Genomic DNA, 24,585 nt, shown 5'->3' with positions numbered 1-24,585 from the left:
AAATGAAGGCAGGAATGTAACGGTAGCCGTACAGATACCGAGATAGCATACAAGAAATTTTGAGTAAAACTACACCTTTCATTTGAAAGAAGGCACAGCACTGCTCACCACAATATGCTACACCTGTAAGGTGACATGGTAATTGCCAAAACTCAATCTGAGCTAGAAATTGTGAAGGAAATTTAGAAAATGTTGCCTGGTCTTGGCACAGAATTCTCCTTCAGCCTCTTAAAATTTCTCCTATTTAGTAATGCTATTCTTAATTCCTGTCATCTATTTTTAAATGCCAAGACTAATGATTCATTAGCATGAGAGATTACATTGTGAAATACAGGTGTGTAGATTACAGGCAGGTTAAGTATCAGCCTTTCAGTCCTTCAGAGAAATGCACAGTGTTAAGATGACAAATTAGTAAATGTACTGTGTACCTTTAAATGATCGCTGTAATTTCATTTCAAACTGTGTCTTCCTACATGACTGACTTCTATTAATTCTTCCACAGAACATAAAATATAGAATGTATTGTTTAAAGTACATTTTCACAGTAAAAGACTAAGCAGAACTTAAACATTAGAATATTTTTTGGCATCAAAACTTATGTAGCCATAAATGAACTTGACAAGATTAATAAATCTCATTTACATTTGAATACTTGGGAATAATAATAACTTTTTTGATGTTTGATGGATAAGAGGATCAATGAGACTGAAGTTATGTCTATGTGCAATTCAAATGGAATGAGATAAAAAATGTTGCTCAGTGGAGTACATCCAGAATTGCTACCCTTTTCTGAAGATACTAACTTATTCTAATGAGTATCAAATTTGCACTGTATTGATGTATAATCCCTAATCAGAGATCTGACCTCAACTTTTCAAGCTGCTTTCCTCTAATTCAGTCATGCAAAAGAATAAATATTAATTTGAATCAGGAATAAAAGAATTTCTGCTTTAGAGCTTCCTGAGTTTTGGTTCTCAGCTTCGTCAAAATGTCCCTCTTAGGCTGAGGTAATGTATGATTTCACCACAGAAAAGTCAAATGGATTAAGTGAAGGAATTGTTTGTGAGTGAATTGTTTGTGAGAACACACACAGAGTAACCAAACTCTTTTGGGAGTACAAGTAAAGTCTAATATTTTTGCCTTACAGATAAAGACTTTGTCTATACTAATATAGTAAAAAGTATCAAGAAATGATCTGCACTGGATTTTTTAACACACTGTCACTGTATTAGAAGAGTCCGTGGGGTTCTTTGGTGGGACTATGGCCTTCTCCAAGACAATTCTTGTCCCATTTTGGGTGCTAGCAGAAGCGACTAGGGGCCATTCTCAAAGACAGTTTAGAATTACTGATTTGAGGCAACAGAGAGAAGGTAAAAGAATTTCTCACACTTGTCTTCATGAAAGAAAGCATTTTGTTTTGTAGATAAGAAACAATTGGGTTTCCTTTGCTCTTTAAAGTGATTTAATGGAGAGGCAAGGCAGTTGGTATTTTAATGCTGATGTAGCAGTAGAAAAATAGAAACTGACTGCAATTTTCAAACAGCTTCAAAAGCAGAACTTAAGGGACAGAAACACACAGCAAGTCTACCAGAGCTGATCTCATGCTACTATAGACAGTTCACTGTCGAGAGGGTCAAGAGACCATTTCTGAAGACATACTGTGGAAGGGGAGTTCCAGGAAACCGGTCATGTATTTTTTTCCCAAAACTTTCAGTAGATATCATTCATGAATACCATTGAAATCCCAGAAGAAGTACTGTCTGGCAACACAATTATTTTTTTTTAAAATTTGATAAACAGATAAAGGTTCATTAATTTTGCCATTCTTTCAGCAAGGATGGATTCTGTCATCAGAGTTTTAGGTGACCTGCTGATTTTATTCATTTCTCCAGACTTGCTTTCAGACTTGGATGAAAGATTCACCTATGTAAAGCAAGGCTGAAGGCAGATTTTACTCCAAAATTCACCGTAGCCACAATGGTGAAACAAGATCTGTCTTTTCCAACAGGAAAACTTCCTTGAGAAATGTTAGTTAAAAGGAGTTGTAATGATTTCTGCTATTTTTAAGTCATTTAGTTTATTATTTTAAGGTATTTATTCACCTTAAGAAGAAAGAATCAAGAAATGAATGACAGAAGGCTTAATTAAACCTATTATGTGTCTCTCATGATGACACTGTGGCAACAAACCTATACAGATTGTTTCAACTCTTACTTTAGAAAGCCTCATGTTTAACTATAGAGTTTATGCATGCATATCATCTCATGAACTTCTAAAAGATTATACAAATATTTTAAGACAAAATACTTTTTAGACTAGGGCCAAAGTTCTTAGCATCTTGCACTATTGAACTTAGTTATATAAGCTGAGTATTTCTATAAACAATAAAGTAAGTATGACTACAGCTAAAATTCAAATAACTTGGTTTTCCAAACTTGAAACAAAAAGTTCTACTTTGACTAAAACTTACATTTTTCATCTTTTTTTATATGAAAAAATATATGTCAGTTTAAATTTTTTTCTGATTCTCTCAACAAAAGAAAAGGCTAGACTTGCACAATTACAAAATAGATATGTGTTAGTGGTTTGAACATTTATGTGGGTAACTATGGTTGAGGATTTGGATCCAAGTCCTATAGTCAATGAAGACCTTAGCTGTGAAATTTTGTTTGTAAGAATGGTCTCACTATCTTTCCTTGTGAAATTGTCCCACCTTGCAAAAATAAATAATTGAAAAGATATGAAGCAGTCACCACATCTGAACTAGAAGTAAGATCCCTTCCTTCAGTAAGATAACATAATTTCCTGAGTCTTCATTTAGCTGAAAGAGTTAGTAGAGTGTGACACAAATTCACATTAATTTCATTTCACTGAATGATACTCTTCAATTAATAAACTATTTATTAATAAAATGCATCCAGTTATATACACAGTTTACTTTTTCTGGCATGTAAATATGGTTTGAATCTGTCTTTTAAGCATGTATTTCTTAAAAAGAGCATATTGAAATTATGCAGAAAATAATCCAAAAGTTTTGTAGTGCAAATCATTGTTGCAGCTGTAGCTATTCTTAACCAACATAGTAACATTCTCCACAATAATGTGATGCTTTTAGAGCAAAGCAATGTCCAACTTACACTGTATTACAGGATGATTAGGGACATTTTTGGAAATGAAAGTGTTATTAGTTGCGTTTTGATTTCTTTTCCCACTTCAGCTTATCACCTTTCTTTTATAGTCCCTAATACTGTTTAGCTTTGTACGTCTTGGAAGAAAATGTTGATATTGTAGTGTCAACAAACAATTTGTTAGGCTATTTCTTCTGGAATGAATGTGAGAAAGAAGTGTTTTTCTCACATCTAGATGGTTTAATTAAATCAACTTTTTAAAAATTAGTACTAGGAAATTATGAAATATACCCATCAAGATGTACAGGGAGCTTGATGGCAAGAAAAAAAACATAGATCATTAAGTTTATTTCTTAGTAGGTGAATTCAATAAAAGGGTTGACAGAAGTGTGCTGTGATGGAATGGGCAGTACACAGGCTGTCTCCTCAGGAAACTATTGACTTATATGTCTGCAACATGGCTGACTTCTCATTCTGTGCACCACTGGACAGTCGTGGTAGATCACACATTGAAAAATGACATTTAAATTGTATCTAATCCATATCCTTCTCCGTAGATTAAAGGAGAAAATAGATTTTGTGGAAAAGAAAAAAAAAAAAGGAAATTATGCAAAGAAGCCCATGACTATTGAATTAATAAAATTGCAGTGAGGAGTTCCCTAAATGACAGGTGAGAAGTTGTTTTCCCCTATCACTTCTCTATCTTTTTAGCCGAGTCTGCAAATATCACTGAGATTGTAGGCTTGTGAAAGGTTAAATAATCCACAGATGAAGGAAACCGATTTTGTTTTATGACCTAATGGAACACAGAGATTGTATGTGGCAAAAGTAATCACAAAATATGTCCACTGTTGTAGCCAGTTTTAAGACACTGTTCCAGAGAGAAGCTGTGAAACCCATCACAAAAATATGCAGCTGCTTTGCAGTAAGGCAGGTAGATTTAGTCAAGTTAAAATCTGTATTTTTTTTTAATTTTGCATGAGGTTCAAGGCATTTATTCTTTTTTAACTCAAGCACATATGGCAAAAGTAACCAACATGGAGAAATTATTATTAAAGTTTAATTCTTAAATCCTCTCTTTTGGTTATATAAATTTCTAACAACAGAAATGAGAGGAGATAAGAGACCAATCTAACAATGTGTATGTCCTTAGTGTACAAGTTCTTTCATAAAACTTTTACACTTTGTTATTAAGTTTCATATCCTCAAAACATTTTTGATGTTATGCACTTATTTAAAATTACTAGGTGTTCCACCAAGCTAGGTTTCTTCTTTCAACAACTATATTTTTACTATGGTTGCTTTACTTGCCTGATGTTTTCTTCCTTCATATAAACACTTTCTTTAATACAGTAAAAACTTAGCTAGAATAACTAACTTTCCCATTTTATTTATTTCCATTAACCGCAGAATCTTTAAAGATTTGTTTGGGATTTAAATAACTCTTCCATAGAGCTAGCCACACCCAGAACTACAAAATTCATTAACATTAGGATGGGATGATGCTCTAACATTTTAATGTCCTGATTAGAATCTTGTTAAGAAAACAATATACTTTGTACATGAACTATTCCTTGTGACTGGAGAGCATAAATGGTATCTGAAGCTGTAGCAAATTGAGAGTTTTTTATCTTTGTAACAACCTGTTATGAGAAAAGTGAAAGATGATTTTAAATTTGTGATTCTTGTGATAAAGAATTCTGATTTGTTTTATTGACAGTATAAATTCTAATAACATTTTGTCAGTTTTGTCCGGGGACTTTTTTCCCTCAATTTTTTTCTTCTACATAAAATTCTACAGACAACAAAATAATTTCCTGGTTTTACTTCTGCTAATTTCTTTTACATCATGAGACATATTTTCTCCCCTTTTTTTTTCTTTGCTTACTTTCCAAAAAAAGCATAAACTAGCACGACCTTGGCCATGAGACATTATAGGAAATGCAAAGATTAAAAAAAATAAGAAAACTTTTATTCAATTTAAATCTTCGTACATATTTGCTATGGTAGTTTAAAATTTCAAGCAGACCTTTAACTGCACATAACTGGCCTTTTCATTTTGCTCCATAAAAATAACCAGTGATATAGGAGGTTATTTCAAGTGTTATCTACACATAGATAATGTTCACTTTATATCTCCTTCTCTTTCAAATCCAAAGACATCGTATAAGTATTTCAAAGTCCTATTTTAACTGTGCAAACATATTGCATATTATATAGTACTTGAACATTTATATTTGCAATGCATCACCAATACTGAACTACATGATAATAACCATAGCAACTGGGCTTTTGGCCATGTAATTTTGAGAAAACTAAGACCCAATGCAATAAGCATGCTCTCCTTTTTCAGGTTTCATAATATTTTGCATAAGCTGGTTACAGCACATACTTTTTCCTATAAGATAGTGTCAAAGCCCTTGTTTAATGGTCGTTGCTGTTTCCTTTTGATCTTTATGCCATTTTTTTCTTTAATTAGGAGAACATCTCTTCAAGGTGCAAAGATGTAACTATTTTCCAAAACAGTACAAATCATGCATTCAAGCAAGTCCATGAACTAAAGTTTGGTTGTTTGTTGATTTTTTTTTTCTGTGAAAGTTGTAAATTCCTAAGCTTTTGGAATCCATGGTTTTCAGTAAAGAAAGGGAATATGTAGCTTTGTATCTCATGATCAGAAATGCCTTGTTTTATTCTTGTGATTATAGATACTCTTCACACCACTAGAGCCCAGTAAGACTGTAGAGCACCAATTACTTTAATTACTTAAAGGTTAGGAACTTTCCTTACAAAAATCCTTTTCAATGCTTTATTTCTGTCTGACTGAAAATAACTGGAGACATGCAAGCTAGCTGTTAACAAACGATACTTCATTATAAGGGTGGTGAGGTACTGGAAAAGATTGCCCTAGGATCTGACTTACTGTGACTTTTCAGTGATACAAGCTTCTGACACATTACTATGAGTTTACAGTATGGTGACACCATATATTAAATGTTTAGTTGCTGCATAATGCAAATATTTTTTCAACAGCAACACCAACCATTTAATATCAGGGATTTGAAGAAGTCTTAAATCAAGAGTGGAAGAGAGAGTGCCATGCTACATAGAAGTTGAGCTACAATTACACATTGAACTTGAAATTGCTCTGGTGAACAAGTTGCTTACAAACTTCTAAAAGAACTTAATTACTCTATCCTTTTTAAAAGATTTCCATGTCCTTAAAAAATCCTCTTCTCTCTTTCAAGTTCTGCAGCATCATTCACTACATCTCGGGACTTCCAGCTAACATTCCTCCATGAAACTTTCATGAGAAACTTTCATCACAATTCCCAAATACTTTGATGAACAGAAATCACATTCCAGCCATAATAGCCTAATAATTTTCATATCTGCAAAAGTAGGTGTGCAAGATAATACAAACTTAAAAATCCAATAAACCCATCAAATCCAATCACTTCTTTCTTTTTCTTTTTCTACCTTTTTTTTTTTTTTTTAACAGCTTCATCTAAATTTGTTTTATTGGAAGAGGTAATATTGTAACTATAAGCACATGAGGTCCTGAATGAACTGTGGATGCAGCTACTGAAACTCACAGGCCTTCTGTTATTTTAGCTCCAGCTCTCACTTTCCTTGTACTTTTTTTCAGCTGGAAGTCAAATGGCTACCTGTAAGCCATACTCCTGAGATGGGAACAGAAATTTGAGGTTCAGAGCCCTGGAACTATTTATATTTGCCAGTTGTCCTGTTCATTAACCAAGAGGTTTGTTTGATGATAGATTTCTTTTCTAAAAGATAAAATACAGCAGAATTTTCTCAGAAGCTACATTTAAAACTGAGGTCCAGTAATACTGTGATGATACCACATGCTGCCCTGACATGAGGAAACTTTGGCAAACGTGATTATTCCTCCCAGCTCAGCAGTAGGTGAATAGTGCCATGATCTCCAAATACCTTGACAGGATCTGCAGCAGATAAGACTACAGCAATAGATTTAAGAGGTCTGACTCTAATGGAGGTGTAAATAAAGGGAGAATCTCAGACCTCACACTAGATCTGCTGAGTTCTTGACACCACCAGATGTGTTGGTAGACATGCAGGTAGGCAACCTATCCTTAAACCCATTGCTTTCCAGCTGTGGCTATATGAAGATCTGCCACGTCTCATGGTAATGTCGTATTTTCAACAGGATCTAAGAAATTAGGGTGGAATTCTTTTTGCATCCCTACCATAAATCATGGTAGGATTTATCCAGGTAAACCACTGAAATTATGTTGGTTTTCTTCCTGTAAAGTGCTGAAGGGAAATTAGGGTTGGAGGGAAAATCTGGCCCTATTTTTCCTGATAGTATGTTTGAAAAAGAGCATGCTATAGATAGACCATAGCATTTACTTGGGATCATGAATTTTTAATAGCTTCTGAGAAGTATATTGTAGTGAATGATTTCAAAAGCTAAGACATTTTCAGTTTTCATTAACAACTACAAAAATTCCTCTCAGTTACATACTCTGTGCCAGTATATGTGATATGTATGCATAAACATGAACATAAATCATATATATTTTTATATATGTATACATAAAAAACTATGCTCACACACATAGTTAGAGATGCAGACTATCCAAAAGATATATAGGCACTTTATTCCATTCTATTCCTAAGTTTACAGTTCTTTCTTTCCTGCTCAGATAGTGTGGCAAAATGATAGATGTTTCAGGAAACTAGCAATGAGTGAAGTATATCACTGCAGAGTATTCAAGTACATCATTAAAGTATACCATTTGAGATGGATTAGAGTTACTTTCCCTGATAGTTGATTCATTTATAAAAGTAACTCCACAGAAAACCAATGTTTTCCACTAAGCATTTTGTTTCTAATTTTGAGATCCTAGGCCAAAGTCAGTGGACAGTGTAACTTGCATAATGTATTCAAATTACAACTTAGAACTTCATCAAGTAATGTAAAGATCTGATTTATCAATGTTATAAAAAATATTACTCACATGCAAACTGAAGAACAGCCTCTCTGCTTAGAATACTGCCAAACGTGTTGGTAGTTAAACACTGATACTGTCCGGAATCTTTCATTTCACTGGGGTTGTTGATGATCAAACTTCCTTCTATTAAACTGAAGCGATAATCACTTTCAATGTCGATTTCAGTTCCATTTCGAAGCCATCTTAGGAAAAAGAAAAAAAACCTACTTGAGCATTCTATAGTGAAATGAAGGTATCAAGCTTAGTCTACAGAATCTGACAGTCCCAGTTATAATAGGGATAGCTACTCAAAGATGCAGGGTGCAGGAAACCAATATTCCGGCAAAACTTCGGATGGAGACATTCCACAACATGTGTCTGATAAAAACTAAGTTTTCCTGAAAAAAACACAAGCAAAACCAGATCTTCAACTTTTAAAAGATATTCTTTTTTTTTTTTTTGTCTATGCTAAATGAAAATAATGATGTCTTCTTTTTTTCCTGTTTTTTTCCTCCCCAAAAAACTAATGTCCACAAAGGGTTCAGACTTGAACACTGAACAGCAGATGCATTCTTTATGTCAAAAATAAGAGGTTGACTGTGCCTACTACAATCAAAGTTTTAATTTACACTCTATCAATAAAGCCCTAGGCCCAGTTGAGTTTAACAGTTAACGGAGCTGAGTCTGCACTGCATGAAAGCAGGGAAACTTTTTTTCCCATTCTTTCAGCATTTAATCTTCTGGGCCCAAGAAACAGAGAAACCTCAAATAAATACAGAAGGCTGTAGAGCAAGGCCTGTGAAGAGCAGGGAGGTAGACTGATGTACATAGACTGTTACGAAAAAAAGGGATTTTGGCAATGGACAAAGACAAAATACTGGATCAGTACACACAAAATTCAGAGAAGACAGGAACAGAAGAGACTGGAATTAGGTGGTGGATGGCCAAGGAAAATTCCTGGCAGCTGCTAGATAAATGGCAACTAAGATCAAATATGGAGTCTGCAGAGGGAATGCTAAGTTTGGAGATGTTTGGGAGTGAAATAAGAAGCCTGAGCAGTAAAGACAAGAATGGGAGTAAAGATGGAAAAAGCCAGGCTGTAGGAAACATATTAGAAAGTATCACAACTGAGCCAAAACTTTGAATAATTCCAGAATAAACACTTATGTTTCTGAGGTTTCAGAAGTAACCTAAAAGTCTCATAATTTTTGTTGTGCAAATGGGTTATGAGTTGGGTTTCCCCCCTGTTCCAGACATTGTCTGCAAAAAGTCTGACCTCTCTCATTCGTCTTGAAAGACTGAAAAAACAAACCCTACAATAGTCTATTGGCTGCAAGAGTAAAAATCTTGTGTGGTAGATTAATAGACTCCAGCAGGCTGGAATAACCTCATGTGTGTGTATGCAATATCTCAGTTAAATAATAACACTCACATATGAATACTTTTAGATTTTCTTTTGTGTCAAACTGTATAGAACATGAAATTGTTAGAAGACTGTAAAGAAGAGATAAAAAGTGTAAGCAGGTATGGTACTGTTATTATAATGCACAGATATTTCCTTCATTACTAATTCGCAGTGATTCTGCAACTTCAAAATTGCCTTAGGAAATTTCCAGGAACTTCTGAAGACTGGAAAAACTTGGCAACATTTAGACTCCAGAGGTAACTTTAATGAAGCAAAATGATTATCAATTCACCCTATTTTGTTAACATTTGTGGTGAATGAGGTACAGACAGCAGAATTCAGCTGAAGTAGCTCTGAATATTGCTTAATCCAAAGGTCAGAATTGTCAGAATTAAGATGAACTGTGAAACTGCTATTTGTACTGTCTTTTCATGATTGGACTTTTGATTGCAGAGGACTTCTGCTTCATTTATTGTAAGAAATTAAAAACTATCAACAATTCTTTACGTTTTAAAGGATATTAGGGAAATATTGGTAGGATTCACTACATTTTTAAACAAATTCATACAATGAAGAGCTAAAAAGGAATTTCAAATCTTCAACAATTTATTAATTACTTAATATTTTGAATGAAATCATAAAGAAAGCTAACTTTTTATACATGTATCCTTGTATGTATGTGCGAAATAAAAATAAAAATATAATTGAACTTGAAATGATGGGAAATTTAGATAGAGGAAAAGCAAAAAATACATGTTTTGGCATTTACAAATGGGAATTGCCACAAAACTCAGTTTGCTTTAATTAGCTTTCTTCGCTTAATCTCCTTTTCAGTTAAATTCAATGCAAAAATATGGGTTTTGAATGCTATCCCAAAATTTGGATCTTGATCGCTCTCGGCCTATTTATCTTGGGGTGTTTTCCAAATAATTGTAGTCCCTTCATATAATCAAAGCACATTAGAGGAAAAGCAGCATTGAATTGTGTGACATTTTCTTCTGGCTACCCTGACTAATCTGAAAGGACAGAAACCAAAACATAACACTTCCAAGGTCATGGATTATTAGGAAAAATCAGCTACTTTTTTCCTTCAAGAAAAGTGACAGATAACATTTCAAAATATTCTAATTTAGCTTAAGCAGATAAAAACTTTTTAAAAAAACTTTTTCAGCTGCCTTTTCTATCAGAAAATGATACTGACAAAAAAATTACTACCCAGTTTATATGTGTCCTAAGTAAAATAGGACATACAAATGTCCTAGTTTCAAAATAGTGTTCCACAAGCAGTGAAAGTGCTGTAGTGAAGTGGCATCTCAATGAATTCTACACTTGCCTGTAACAGTAACACTGATGACCTGTGAGATCTCACAGGAAATTTGTCAATGTCTGTATTCCTCATCAAAGGGATCTCGGTTATGTTTTCATTGTACAGGTCCTGACTTGTGATGCTAAAGTATGACTTGCAGAAATGCTACGCAAACACAATCAGTTTTTCTCTAGGAGTTCTTCCCTAAACCAATGCATCTAGATATGTTAATGGCTGAAAATAAAAAAAATTAAGAGTGATTATTTCAGGGTAGAGCTTAGACAAGGGGAAACAAAGCTCTTTGCAAGGAAGAACAACATCTGAAATGATGTGAGCATTCTCCATTCTGTTAAAATGAAGTAACATCCTAGAAAAATAAAGAATTTGTAAATAGGCTATGAGCACTGTGTCACAAATTATACAGACTAAAGAAATTGATTAAAAAAGGCAGAAATTACTTAATATTGAATTTTATGAGTGTTTTGAATGTTCTTTTAATATAACTTTAAATAAATAAATTTATACTGTGCTTTTCTTTTGGCTGAAAGTAATTCTTAGCAACATAGGACTCACAGCCCAGGTAAATAAAGATTTCTATTGTCCCGTGTAGCTGAACAGGGTCTTTGGTGACATGTAGATATCCCTTTTTCTTACTATTTCATATACCAAAGGTTGGCCAGTGACATACACAAACCTTTGCCTATCTACAGATCTTTTGAGGCTAAATTCCCTGTGCATCTGTCCTGGAGAATAGTATATTCCCCACAGAATAATTCATATCTCTTTTCCCTTGAACAGTAGTGTACATAGCAAATGCGGTGCAGACAAGTGGCAGCAACAGAGGGAGAAGTTAAACTGTGCTGTTTGAATTAGACCTTTCAGGTCAAAGCTCTCCTTGCAGGAACAGCAGTCAGGAAAATTTGTTTATGAGGCTGCTGGCACCAATTAATCTCCGAAGAACTGAAGAAATTAATATAACAAAATCATAAAACAGCCCTAGTTGTAAAGATCTTGAAAGATCATTTGGTCCAGTCTTTCACAGAAAATGGAGGCTAGATATGATTATCAAGCACTTTGTTCATTTGCATGTTGGAAACCTGCAGCAACTGGGACTCTGCCATGTCCCTGAGGAGGTTGTTCCAGTGAATGACTGTTCTTACAGTAAAAAAATTATTTCTTATACTGAGATGAAACCTCTCTTGTACGAAATCTTGTTGCCCCTTGTCTTCTCCATGTGTCTCTTTGTGAAGAGAGGACCCCTATCCCCTTTGTAGCCACTCTTTAAAATATGACAAAGTTCTGTATTTGTTGGTTGCATTCCACTAGGAAAATGCAAAAAATGGTTGGATGAAGAAAGAAAAGATATTGATTACATAGGTTCTCCAAAGACAAAATTTCTACAAGAATAATAAGGTTGTCTGGGAGACATGAACAAAGGATTCCTCTCTCTTGGAGGGGGGAGGAATTTGTGCCTTTTCCCCGTGGTCACATGCTGTGTTAATGGAGTGATATGTTAATGGAGTCATACTGTTTTACAGTGTGCACAACTGATATCCTTTTTTTTTTTAATCCACAAATCACCAGTATGTAATAAAAAATACACAAGGAATGTCAACAAAGAAGAATGCGACAAAGCTTTTATATCGCATAGTGAGAAGTTCATGTTATTCCAATTTGAAGAATTTCTGACCACTCATTCCCAATCCCATGTTATGTGTTTTAGTCATGACTGTGCTGTTTGGGGAGATTGTGTCATGCATCAGATCCATTTAATGAGTCACATCTGTTGCAAAGAGGCAGACTGAGTGCTGTTTTGGTGGGGATATTTAAGGATGGTACAGCTTTTGAATCTCTTCCAATTATAGAAATACAAGTGCTGTGATTCGAATAACCCTAAGGAGAATTCATCCAGAATTCTGAAGAATCCACAAGTCAAATAAATCTAAAAGGTAAAAGATAAAATGCAGAATTGATGGTTGCCACCTATGATAAAACACAACAATAAGAGTAACTTTATTCCCTTTGTAATTGAAGAATGAATCTATGAGAAAAGGGTATATGGAAAAAAAACCCAACTATATATTCCCCCAGCCTTCTCAAATCATTTGTAATTTGCATAAAATATGAACAGATTCAGATATAGTAAATGGATAAGGTGATTTGCAACATACTGTTCCCACCTGTAAGTGGGGCACCATTATTAAACTGAACTCTTAGGCTCACAGGCATGTCATGACAGGTCTTTCTAGTAGATAAGTGTGGGATAGAGGTCTGTAAGGAAAAATAAGCAACAGACAATGGTTGCAAAGGAATAAAATTGCAGACTTGTGAGTGAAGAGACACCAAATTTGTCTCAGTCTTAGTATCTTGCATGCATAATCATGTCATTTAATATACCTGTTCTTTGCTGCTTTCCGTTTAAAATGAGATAGTATTTTGTAGATGTTCAGGAAAAAAAACAACAAACAATAAAGATTTTGATCTTGTCAGTTGTTACAGATAGAAGTCAATAAAGTGGACAAAAGGAGTCCCTCCACATGGATAGATATGATGCAGAGAGCACATAATTTGAAACTTTGTGTATTGCTTTGTTTTTAATCACTACCACTTAGGTTTCTTGCTTATTCAGGATCAGAAAAAAACCATTCAATCAGGAAAACCACTGTCAGGGAGCTGTTTCTGTTCTGTTGCTCTCCAAAGTACACTGATTCTCACAGCAGGATTGCAATGGCTATCTGAAAACTAAAAAAAAATTTCTAAACCAGATACCTGTATGTGGGAGTAGGGTTTCCACGAGCTTGACAATTGAGAGACACTTTCTTTTCCTCAGAATCAGTTGGAAAAATCATATCGTCTGGTTCTTGTACAAACACTGGCCCATAATCAACACTTTCTGTGAAAAAAAAAAAGAAATACTACAGTTTAGGAAGTCTGAAAAAATATAAATGTATAAACGTGAAATTAAAGTATCTAAAATTATGTTTGCTTTCAAGAGGTTCATATTCCATTACTTCAGATGCTGTATTAAAAAACAATTTTTAAAAGAAAAAAAATATTACTAAGTGAAAAATAAAACACATAGTATGGTTTAAGTATTTATTATGCCTTAGAATGGCTTTCTCATCAGGCCTGCAGTCTCGTGAGAAACTCAGGAGAATTTAGAGGACTTAACTCTGCTTATAGAGAGCAAGGTAAACAAAAATTTTCCTGCTGCTTGCAGTAGCTTATCTCACAGAAAAGTAATACACACTTTTCCCCTTTATGTCAAGGAGGTGCTAAGAAAAATCACTTGGAAAATTAATGTCAGCAACTGGTGGCTATTATAAAATAATATATAGCTTAATCTGACATTTCATTTTCCTCCACTGTCTTCCCTAATTTTGGCATGTACTTAAATCTTGATAAGAATTTACATTTCTGAGCTAGAAAAGCTGGATAGACCCATAGAATACATCTATGATTCCAATTCATTCTGATTGTCAAGTGAGAAGTATAAACCTTCAGAAAAGTAAAAGGTCGCAAGCAGAGCATTCCTGATCACATAGTTGTGAATAACTAAAATTCTCACTGTGCACCAGAAATCTGTGGAATTTTAGTAATTTTAGACTTACTCCAGACTCTTGGATTTAATCCCACAGTGATTTTCATATTTAGAGCACTATCCTAGTGATTTGAGTGTGGAGAAAAAGTTACATTTTCCTACTACTTGCAATGAAACATAAGGGAACAGGGTTTTCTCTGTCATTTTTATCATTTCATATGTTCCTGTCATAGATGTCCTCCACTTCATACTGAGGACAGCATGACACATGAAACAATTTATAACATCCTGTTATATTTTTCCAACCAGCCTCAAGTAAAAAAGATACACCTGAAAGCTTGGGGGTTTTGACTGACAAAAATTATTTACTGCAATGTTATACCAACTCCACACAACTTCAGCCACATGTTATGGTTTCACAGTTTTGGGAACTGCAACTTTTTGCGTTCAGCTAACAGTTTCAGAAACACTGGGTGGACAGGAAAAGGGGATATGAATCTTGCTACAGAGAAGAAACTCTTGGGATCTGAAAAACGATGAGAAACATGGGAGGCATTGGTCATAGCATGCTGGTTTTGAGATGCAAATTTCCATCTTTAAATTCTTACATTTGGGATTTCTCAATTGTCTCATCATACAGAAAAGACCACATAAAACCCCATTATGCTATTCAACCTTTCTTTTTAGTGATGACACACATTACACACTTAGTTGTTGTCCTTTTACACTACTATTCAAATGTAGATTTTGAAAACACTTTTATTTTCAGATGTGCATGCTTCTACTGAAATAGATTCAAATAATTACTCTGTCAATTTGTTAGGTCAGCAAAGAAAAACAGCAGCAGCTAGTAGTTTCTGTTTTCCATAATTTTCCAGTTTATTAACCCTATTTGTAGGACGGTGTAAAGAAGTGTGGGTTGCTGTTCTGCATATGTACATTACTGTGTAGGTACATTACTTCACTTGGGTTTATTAGCAGAAATATATTTTCTGGAAAAAATTTCTATATTATTTTAAAAAATCAAAACAACCACAACAAGTGATTTCTTATATGTACTTATTTTATTGAAGTTAAAATAACTCCGGTATTAAATTTTGAGCAGTGCAGCTGAAGATGCCACATGGGCAATTGATTCAGCCGACAAAACTTATTTTAAGCCAGGAGAATGTGAATACAAAAGAATTGTATGGATTGTTTCTTGTAATTTGCTCACCTGCTTCTTACATTGCACAAAAGAAAATACTAATGGATGTAGGTGTAAATAATCAGAACTTACATCGAGCTAGAGTTTAGCAAAACCAAGAATTAATTAATGATAACAAATCTAAATCATGGGTTTAGATTTAACTGTTACTCATGCAGATTAGTAGACATACGGACAGGGAGTATATTAATGAAGATTAATGATTTTATCTTCTCCCTAGGAGAAACTCTGTAGATAAAATATAATGTCACGGTCTAGGACTGCTGAAAAGAAAAGGAAAAGGTGCTGGTGTTACTAGCAGTACAGGTGTTATTTCTACCTGTATGTTTTGCAACAGTGGTACTGAAATACTGCATTCCACTTTTCTTTTAGAAAAATAAACTCTAAACTCTTTAGATGGAAGCTTGTGTTCTTAATGATGGTGGCCAAATGGACACTTGTGCTGTGTGAACTAAGATCAGATTTTACTTCTACCTGCAGTGAAGGCAAAGGTAACAGAGAAAGTTCAGTGCATGCAAGTCATGTTTATAAAAGATGTAGTTAGTTGCTTATCTGCATTTCAAATGGAGTGTGGAATACTGACAGAGATTATTTGGAGATGCAGAAGCAACATAAGAATGAATGAGTCGTCTGCCAGTTTCACAAATACCCATAAGATGTTGTACTGTAAGACAGCTCACACAAAGACAGGAGCTGACCATGGCACACTCTTGTGCCCTCTTTCAGCCACTCAGACAGAGATTTTTGCAGCTTTAACAAAGCCATTGACCTAAAGACCTGGAAGCACATCCAGCCCCAGTCTATAACGCACCATGGCCCCACAGACAGCTGGACGCTTCCCTCAAACTACGGACAGTGGAGTCACCCAAGCCCTCTGTCTGACCTTGAAATAAAATTTTCTGATTCATGAACCATTGGCTGGTTCCTCTGCTTTATGTGGTCTTTTGGGGGAAATATCCCAGATCTTCTCCTTATTGCCCTTATTTTCTTCTTCTATTTATCTATCATTGCATATGTTGATATATAAACTATATATTTACATACACACATACACACATTTTTAAACATATGTATGTTTTCTGATGCCTTCAAGGATCCAAAGGCATCATGTTTCTTTGTACTCATGTTTTAGCTAACTGTGGCCCATGCTCTTAAAACAGATAGTCCTGTGTGAGTGTGCATTGCAGGATTTGAGGTCCACATCTTATTTTTACTTTCTAACTTAAGCAAGAGCATAAAACAATATGACTATTTAACATACATGTTAGCATATGTATATTTCAATTTACTGTTTTAATTTCTCAAGGTAAATAATTCTGTTCCTGACACAGGCTTTTATTAAATAAAATACAGAAGACCAGTTGCTTTAAGTGCCATCGTATTTAAGACCAGTGAGTTTTTGGATTACTGGTGTACACTGCAACCAACCAGTAGAATAGCTAGTTTGTGGTCTCCTTACAAGTTTTAAGTTACCATTTTCAATCTAGGCAACTAAAAGGACTAAGTACTCTCATTAGGATTTACTGTTTAAACTGGTATTGTCCAGAAAGGTAAGGATAAGGAAAACATTCAAAATACCAGTAAAATCCCTCTTTTAAATTCTTGAATATTATTGAGAACAAGGCTCAAATATTCTTTGAGTACCAGTGTTCTACTTACAGCACTTTTCTACTTAAAAAATACTGAAGTATATGACTTTTAGTACCAAGAATTTAAATCCTCATGGGAATGGAAACTGGAATCTGTGTGTCTTGCAACTTGGACAGTAAACAAAATGTGGTTTCTCTCTCTTACCTACAGACATACTTTTTTTCTCATCCTCAATTACTGATGGAAAAAAAATCAGATGCTCTTCAGTTCTTGCTGAGCAATGCAGATACCATGAGAACAAGCTGCAGATGAGAATTAAGTTTCTTATACTTTCAATTCTACAGCAACTGAAATAGTGTCATTCCTCAACAGTCAACTTTCTTGCCGCCATTCTTGATATTATTCCAGGTCAATAAATACACCGTGAAAAAGGAATTAATTCCTGGAAACTTGGCAACACAGAGGTGGGCAGGAAAGAAATATGTCCCTGTTCAAACACCTGCATTGAAACTGTACTAGAAGTATTATTTTTAGTGTCTGATAATTCTATGTGCTGTACTTCTAAAGAACAAAAGAAATGAGGTTATTGTAAATGTTTTCTTAAATAATATTTCTACAATATAGTAGTCTGCAGAAGGAGAAGGGGTAGCAAATTGTACACTGCATTGGCCACATGCATCAAATGTCATTAATATAGTTTGACCCTGTCTGCAATGCTATAGTACCATTAAATCTATATTATTGGCCTAAATAGTCTTCTTAGTGCCATCTTCTCAGTCTGAGCTACTGGTGGGAAGAAACAGTGGACAAATTATGTGAGGAAATATGCTCATGCAGCCTGTGAATATGGGGGAAGGAAGTATTCCTTCAAGTCTTCTCCCCTTCCTCTGCTCATGTCGCTTTAGAAGCACTTTTTTACTGCTGGTGATAGTACTGATGGGTGGCTTTGCTAATCCCTCTGAAGGTGGACTAGAGATATCTTCAGACCAATCACTTATTTTCAGCTGTTATTCTGACACACTGACAAAATTTGTCCAAATGGCAGTTGGAACAAGGGTGATGGCAGTTCTTTGAAAGTAGAGTAACTCAGAAAAATTTAAAAAACCCCAAGATTTTACAGGACCAGGAAACCAATATTTTCTTATTACTCTATTTTGTTCCCCTATGTTTCAAAGGCTTACTGTAGATGGGACAATTTTGTGGAGATGGAAGAATTTTCTAAAGAGAAGCTACAGAAGATGATGTAAAATGATAGAACTTCTAAACCAGGTTAAAATGAGGGATCATTAACAGATCTTCTATCCTAAAATACACAATGGATTCTGCATACAGGCCCCACCCAGAAAACTACCTGCTTGACAAATCACAGAACAAATCCACTATCAACCTTGCTTTTGAAATTCCTTTATTTCCTTTGTTTTCAATTTATGCCTGTTGTATGCACTTCACGTGATGACTCTAACGAATCTTCTGATTAGCCTTTGTTATCACTGAAACAGACAGTATAACCTGTTCAGCACATTCAGAAAATATTTTAGATGTATAGTCACCCTGATTTCTAAGAAAATGTATTGCTTTCTTCAACTGGAAGCTAGAAACTGTCTTTTTTCAGTTTAAACACTGAAAAAAATCTATTAACTTCAGTGCCAATATTTATTTTACAAGTAGGTTCTATAATATAATCTTTCACTCGACACCTAAAAAATAATTACTATACAATTCAGTATCATATGTCAAAATATAAAGTTTCCTTTAATATAATGAACAAGAAGTCCATGAATACATCATGACAAAATATGTTACAATGATTAAATCTGTGTGTAATGGATTTGAACATTAATAAATGTGGCTGAAATTTACAATAATTATTTTGCATCTATAGAAGTAGATATATATATTTGTAGTGTATACATTTCAAAAATACATTTTAATCTCTAAACTATGTTTCAGTTAAGTTAAAAGTCAAGAAAATTTGAGGAGACTCCTTTTGAAGTAAGTTCAGGAAGATATACATGCCTCAAGGTATGCACATTGATTCCAGTATGCTACATGCTGCAGTAGTGTACAGTACATGAATAATTAAGTTTACACTGCAAAGGATATTAAATTATGTGCTTATATTTTCAGATTAATCTTTTCTGAAACATTTTTATTTGTGTATTAAGCAAGAAAACACATGTTTTTTCTGTTACTTGAAATGCTTTCTCTGTTCTGTGGTCTGAAACAAGTAAATCTCTTCTAAACTTAGTTTATAATATCTAAACTTCATGCCACATGAATCAATGTTGCCAAATATTTTTAGCAATGGAAAAAAATTTTGTAGTTTGTGTCTTTTATTCAGACTGGTAAATACTGAACCTGGCAGATAGTAGGGAATCAGGAATTTTCATTCAACAAAAATTAGATTCCGATCTTACATATTTGAGGTACATTGATTCGAACACAGTTGTGACACAAACCCTGTTTTTTATTTTCTTCTAAAATATATCAAACCAGAGATCAAAGGAAAAAAAAAGAGTCCTTGTTCAAGGTTAAGTTCAATTCCAGCAATTCCAAAAGTTTTCGAACAGCAAGAAAATGTAAGAGTTTGCAGTTTTGTGCTTCTTCAAGACTATTTACTGAATAATTCATACATTTTATTCACACTTTTTAGTCATGACTTTACACATTGATTCATAGTTTAAAGAGAAGGACTGCATTACCTTAACAGCATGTTTATGCCAAATAATCCCAGATAGTTTAAATTCAGCAGTGAGCCAATGCATAGGTCTTTTAATTTAAGATATCAGAAAACACATGTTGAATCGAGAGTGCAAACGAAATAGCATAAAGTCATTATAAAATAACCTTTATTAGAAGCCATGACAGGTGTCTGAGTATGTCCGCTGGGAAATCAATTGAGAAGTCACTTGAGAACCTGTATAATTAAGCAGCTAATAAAAGTATTTTGGGGGGGTTTCTATGGCAAACTTGACTTCTGAATTTATACCATATATTAGATGTCTGAATAATGCAAATTCTCTATTGTAATAACATATGTTTCCTCCCCTCCTAAAAATGTCCTCTCACTTGAAGCAGTGGTCTTTCATTATAGTACATTAGCACAGGATTCTGTAGCATTTCCTCATTTAGGAGACCCTGGCTGACAAACATGACCACTTAACTTTATCATCACATAGCAGTTGTAGAACAATAACTAGAATATCTTTCCTTCAAGAGCTCTAAAAACTTAAAAGAAAAAAAAACAACAAACCCACCTTGAGACCAAATCAAAATCAATAAACATACTAGTATAAATAAGTGTAATGCCAGATGATTGAGGTAGTGATTTATTTCTGGTCTTTAAATATCAAAGATATTAATTCAGACATAAAGGTATTAAAAGAGCTGAAAGAGGTTTAGAAAATAAGTTGCATTCAGCTGCCATAGCAGATGTGTTCTTGTCCTCTTAGATGATGCAAATTATCCTACCTGGTCTTCTGCCACATCTGAAGTATGCTGATCTTTCCTAAATTCTGTTTCATAGCTATGCCTGTGCCACACAGCTGCTTCACATAGTCAAGGGCTTTTAAAACATTACTCAGGGGACTCTGTCTGCACAGATAGATATACCAAGACCTGTAAGTGGTGGAATAACTCTTCTAGGACTATTTTTTGCAGCCTTCAGCAGAAATAGGTTCCTCTCTTCTGAGTCAAGTACTCTATTCATTGGGGCTTATGAGGCATGGCTTTTTTATAATTTTGTCTCTGGCCAGTAGTTTTTCATTTCCTTCTGAAAAATTGAAGAGGCTCAACTGCAGAGTTGGAATGTGGCCTCTACGTTGTGAGAAGAGTCATGATTGCTAACACATATCATAGGTCGCACCTGTGGTAGGATGATCATACCTGAGGTAAGACTTAACCATGCTTACTGGAGGTGCCAAGGACTTCTGGTTCTAACTTGTACTATATTATTCATATAGTCTGTATTTTTTGCTTTCTCCTTCAGTCTCTAGACATTCATGATGTAGAAGATCAGGATAATACACTCTGGTTCTAATACTGGACTTTGATTTTAACCTACCCATAACATATTGTCTATGAGCAGTTATCAGTGTCTGGTGAGTGATCAATCTAGTCACTGCTTAAAAGAATACCACAGAGAAAGGAAAAACGTAGAAACATGCCTCAATTCTAGAAATGTTATCAAACAGAATTTATCTGCTTACATGATTCAAATTGTTTCTTTTCTAGGTCAACCTTAATTTAAGAAACACATTTATGCTTGTATATAAGCCATTTTTCTACACCAAACCACATGCACACACTATTAACTTTCAATTCATGCAAGGTACTTTCCAGTGAGAAATATAAGATTTTACTGAGAGGAGCAGTAACCTGTTATCACACTCATGGTACTGTGTGAATGTCATTGAACTGCGAGTTATTAATCACAATTGTTTTCTGTTACCTCCTTAGACTAATGTGTTTATACACCCTCTATCCTCTTTCTTCCTCCCTTCCTCCCTCCCTCTCTTTCCCTCTGTTTCTTTCTGTCTTTTTACCTTCTTTTGACTGTAACTCAGATAAATATTATCACTAAAGAAATGGTATCAGAAATGTGGCTTTTTAAAATGTAACCAGACATGAGAAAATTGTTACAATGAATTATTTCATGTAAAGGTAAATGACACCATATCACACCAGTATGTATCTCTTTGCATGCATGCACATGTGCATGCATGACAGTTGACTACACAGAGTAGATAATTTAGAGAAAAAGTAGTTTTATAAGATTTACTCTTCATGTTTAATTTACATTACTATCATTCATGATTAAATTAGAAAAATTCCAAAGAGAAAAGATATATGTATATATAAAGTGACTGAAATTTTATTACTAGAAGGAATTGTGCTATAATGGAATTTCAAAACACTAGTTTGCTATTTTCAGGTAGCAACACTTGTATAAAACTCTTCTGCACGGAAATTTTTAAGACAGAATGTTTTAACTGGTGACTAAGGCTAATCTGAAGAACCTAAGGGAAAGAAGTTCATTTCCACTTTGCGATATTTAATAAAATTCAAAATCGCATCTGAGAAATACTGAATTAAGCTGATAAAAATGTGTTGCTTTTGAAAAATGTTTTGAAGCTTCATAGTGGTAAATAAGACTTACCATCATGTTTGAAGGTGTCTGAAAAGTGATAGAGGTTTGTTGGGGAATGATAATGTTGTGCGGCTCCTCTCCAGCCTGGTGAAGATACACTTCCTAAAGAAGGACTGCTTAATCGTGGTCTATTCTTTGAATTAAATGAGGCTAAAGATGAACTACCAGATTTGATTCTTAGGATAGCAGCATATGAAGTGGGGAGACCAGGAACAGCTTCTGAATATTCTGAGAAAAAAAGAATCAAAACCAAAAAACACAACAAGAAGTGAACACTGAAATAAGACAAAATTTTTCAGAAGAATATTTAGTTACTCATTAGAAAAGTAAAAAAAAATTATGTGTACTAGGAGTGACAGAAACATCCCAGACTTGATGATGGACTCATCTTCTACTGGTTAGCAGCATAGAGTTCCAAATCAGAAAATTCCCCTGCAGTTTCATCACAATATTAAAAGCAGATGGTTATTAAATTTTGTACTTACAGAAACTCTAGTTTTCAATGATTTTAGTTCTATTTCTATGATCCTATATTTCTATCACATAGTAGAAAAGTGTATTCCAAGCCGCCATCTTTCCTTCACAGCCTTTCATTAGTTTTTATGTGCAATGCAAAAACACTGACTGAAGCTAAATATGCTCCTCAATTCAACACTACTCTGCAAATCAAGTGGGTTAGCTAGAAGTCCATATATGCACAAATATCCCTCCCAAAAACATAGAAATGCTAAACTAACCTCCTCTTCTGTCTCTGTAACTCCCCTTTTTTGCCTTTTCAGCCTGTATTTAAAATTTCAGTGCTTACAAATAAAGAATAGTGCCCAAGATTTTGATCCCTGTGTAATGCCAAGTATTACAGCCTACTGAAATCAGTTGTCCTGAAAATGCAGCAGTCTTAAGGAGGTGAAAAAACATTTAAAAATACATTGATATAGATGAACAAAGGAATTCAGACTGCATATAAAGTGCCAATGAGGGAACTGATGTTTTGGAGGATGAACAGAAGTGGCTGGAATAAAAAAGATCATTGTTCTGTCAGTTATCTATTTGGTAATAAATATTTAAAAATTGGACATCCTTCACACTGTCATAACATGAAAAATGAAAAAGTATGAGTGTTCAAAAATAGCATCACGCTCAATTGATATAAAATCTCTAAAATACTAGATCATGGCCTTGATGGAGAGCTTTTACAAAAGCATTCTAAGCATAAGTATATTTTGGACTATTTTATATTTCAAATGGTATAAAATTAGAGAAATATGCATTTTACTTTAAGAAGATAGTGACAGAGCATGCTTAGAGTCTTTAAGGTTTTGGAAAAGCTTATCTCAGCACATTATTTATTGTCTCTGATCAGATGTTAAAGGTTTACCTCTTTTACCTCTCAGAAGAAGCTGAAATTTGGCAAATGATGACCCGTATTTTAAAATTACCATTTTCATCTAAGCAAAATCTAAATATAGATAATATTTGATGAAGCCATATCACATTCAAATTTTGAATTTAAATTTTGACAATCAAATAAGAAAGACACAAACAAGGAGAACTCTCCTTAAATTTATATTTCATCCTGGTCTCACAAATAATCTTCTTATAATGTGCATCGTGCTGTTTTTTATATCATAATATCAACTTTCTTGGCCCACAAAGAGAAGGAAAATAGAATACCACTCTGATAAATTAAAACATAGTATGGTCCTCTTGAAAAAGTATCATTGGAATATAAATATGATTTCACAAACAATATCTTTGACTGTCTTTTAAGACATCTCTTCAACATTTTGTAATATCAATGTATTTTAGTTCTCAGTAAATACAATTTTTCCATAGGGAGAAGTAAAGTAAAATCTTTTGAATTCCAGGACAATAGTGAAGAAACTTTAAAAAAATATATTAAAATCCATCTCCATTAAAATAACTACTTTTTTTTTTTTTAATTCTGATTTCCTTGACGTCAGTCTCTCATGGTCATTGAGGTTACTTGAAGCAATTTTTATATTTTTTACTTATTTTGTTCTCAACAAATGCTAATTTACTTTATGTTGTCCCAAGGAGAGTAGTAAGATATTCTTTTGCTAATTCTTTTAGTTGCTAGATCTTGGGCTATTGATCATGTATATTTTATTTTTGGTTTGTTCCTTTTTTCCCTTCTCCCTCCCCTTTCCCTTTTCCCTTTGGAAATTGTATATATATTTCAATTATATATAACCGTAATATAAGTGTAGATATATTTATATATATTGCTTTAGTTGTCTCTCGTTTTGGTCTCTTGTTTTTTTTCTT

At 34.1% G+C, this 24,585-nt stretch overlaps 1 protein-coding gene across 2 annotated transcripts in view; it reads right to left on the bottom strand.

Moving 5' to 3' along the window:
- CNTN5 (contactin 5) overlaps positions 1–24,585 on the bottom strand; it is a 430,795-nt gene that overhangs the window by 207,563 nt on the left and 198,647 nt on the right. The window contains exons 3-5 of one of the 2 annotated variants that reach the window (XM_018071482.2): positions 22,309–22,527; positions 13,582–13,705; positions 8,129–8,304 (exon numbers count right to left, since the gene is read on the bottom strand). In XM_018071482.2, coding sequence (XP_017926971.1) covers positions 8,129–8,304; positions 13,582–13,705; positions 22,309–22,527 — 519 coding nt within the window. The remainder of the gene's footprint in view (positions 1–8,128; positions 8,305–13,581; positions 13,706–22,308; positions 22,528–24,585) is intronic. The other variant, XM_018071483.2, reaches the window with a different exon arrangement.

The sequence above is a fragment of the Manacus vitellinus genome, unplaced genomic scaffold (assembly GCF_001715985.3).
Source record: "Manacus vitellinus isolate BGI_N305 unplaced genomic scaffold, ASM171598v3 scaffold_2_pilon, whole genome shotgun sequence".
Taxonomy (NCBI): domain Eukaryota; kingdom Metazoa; phylum Chordata; class Aves; order Passeriformes; family Pipridae; genus Manacus; species Manacus vitellinus.
Note: the sequence above shows the minus strand (reverse complement) of the source record. Positions and strands in the feature narration are given on the sequence as shown.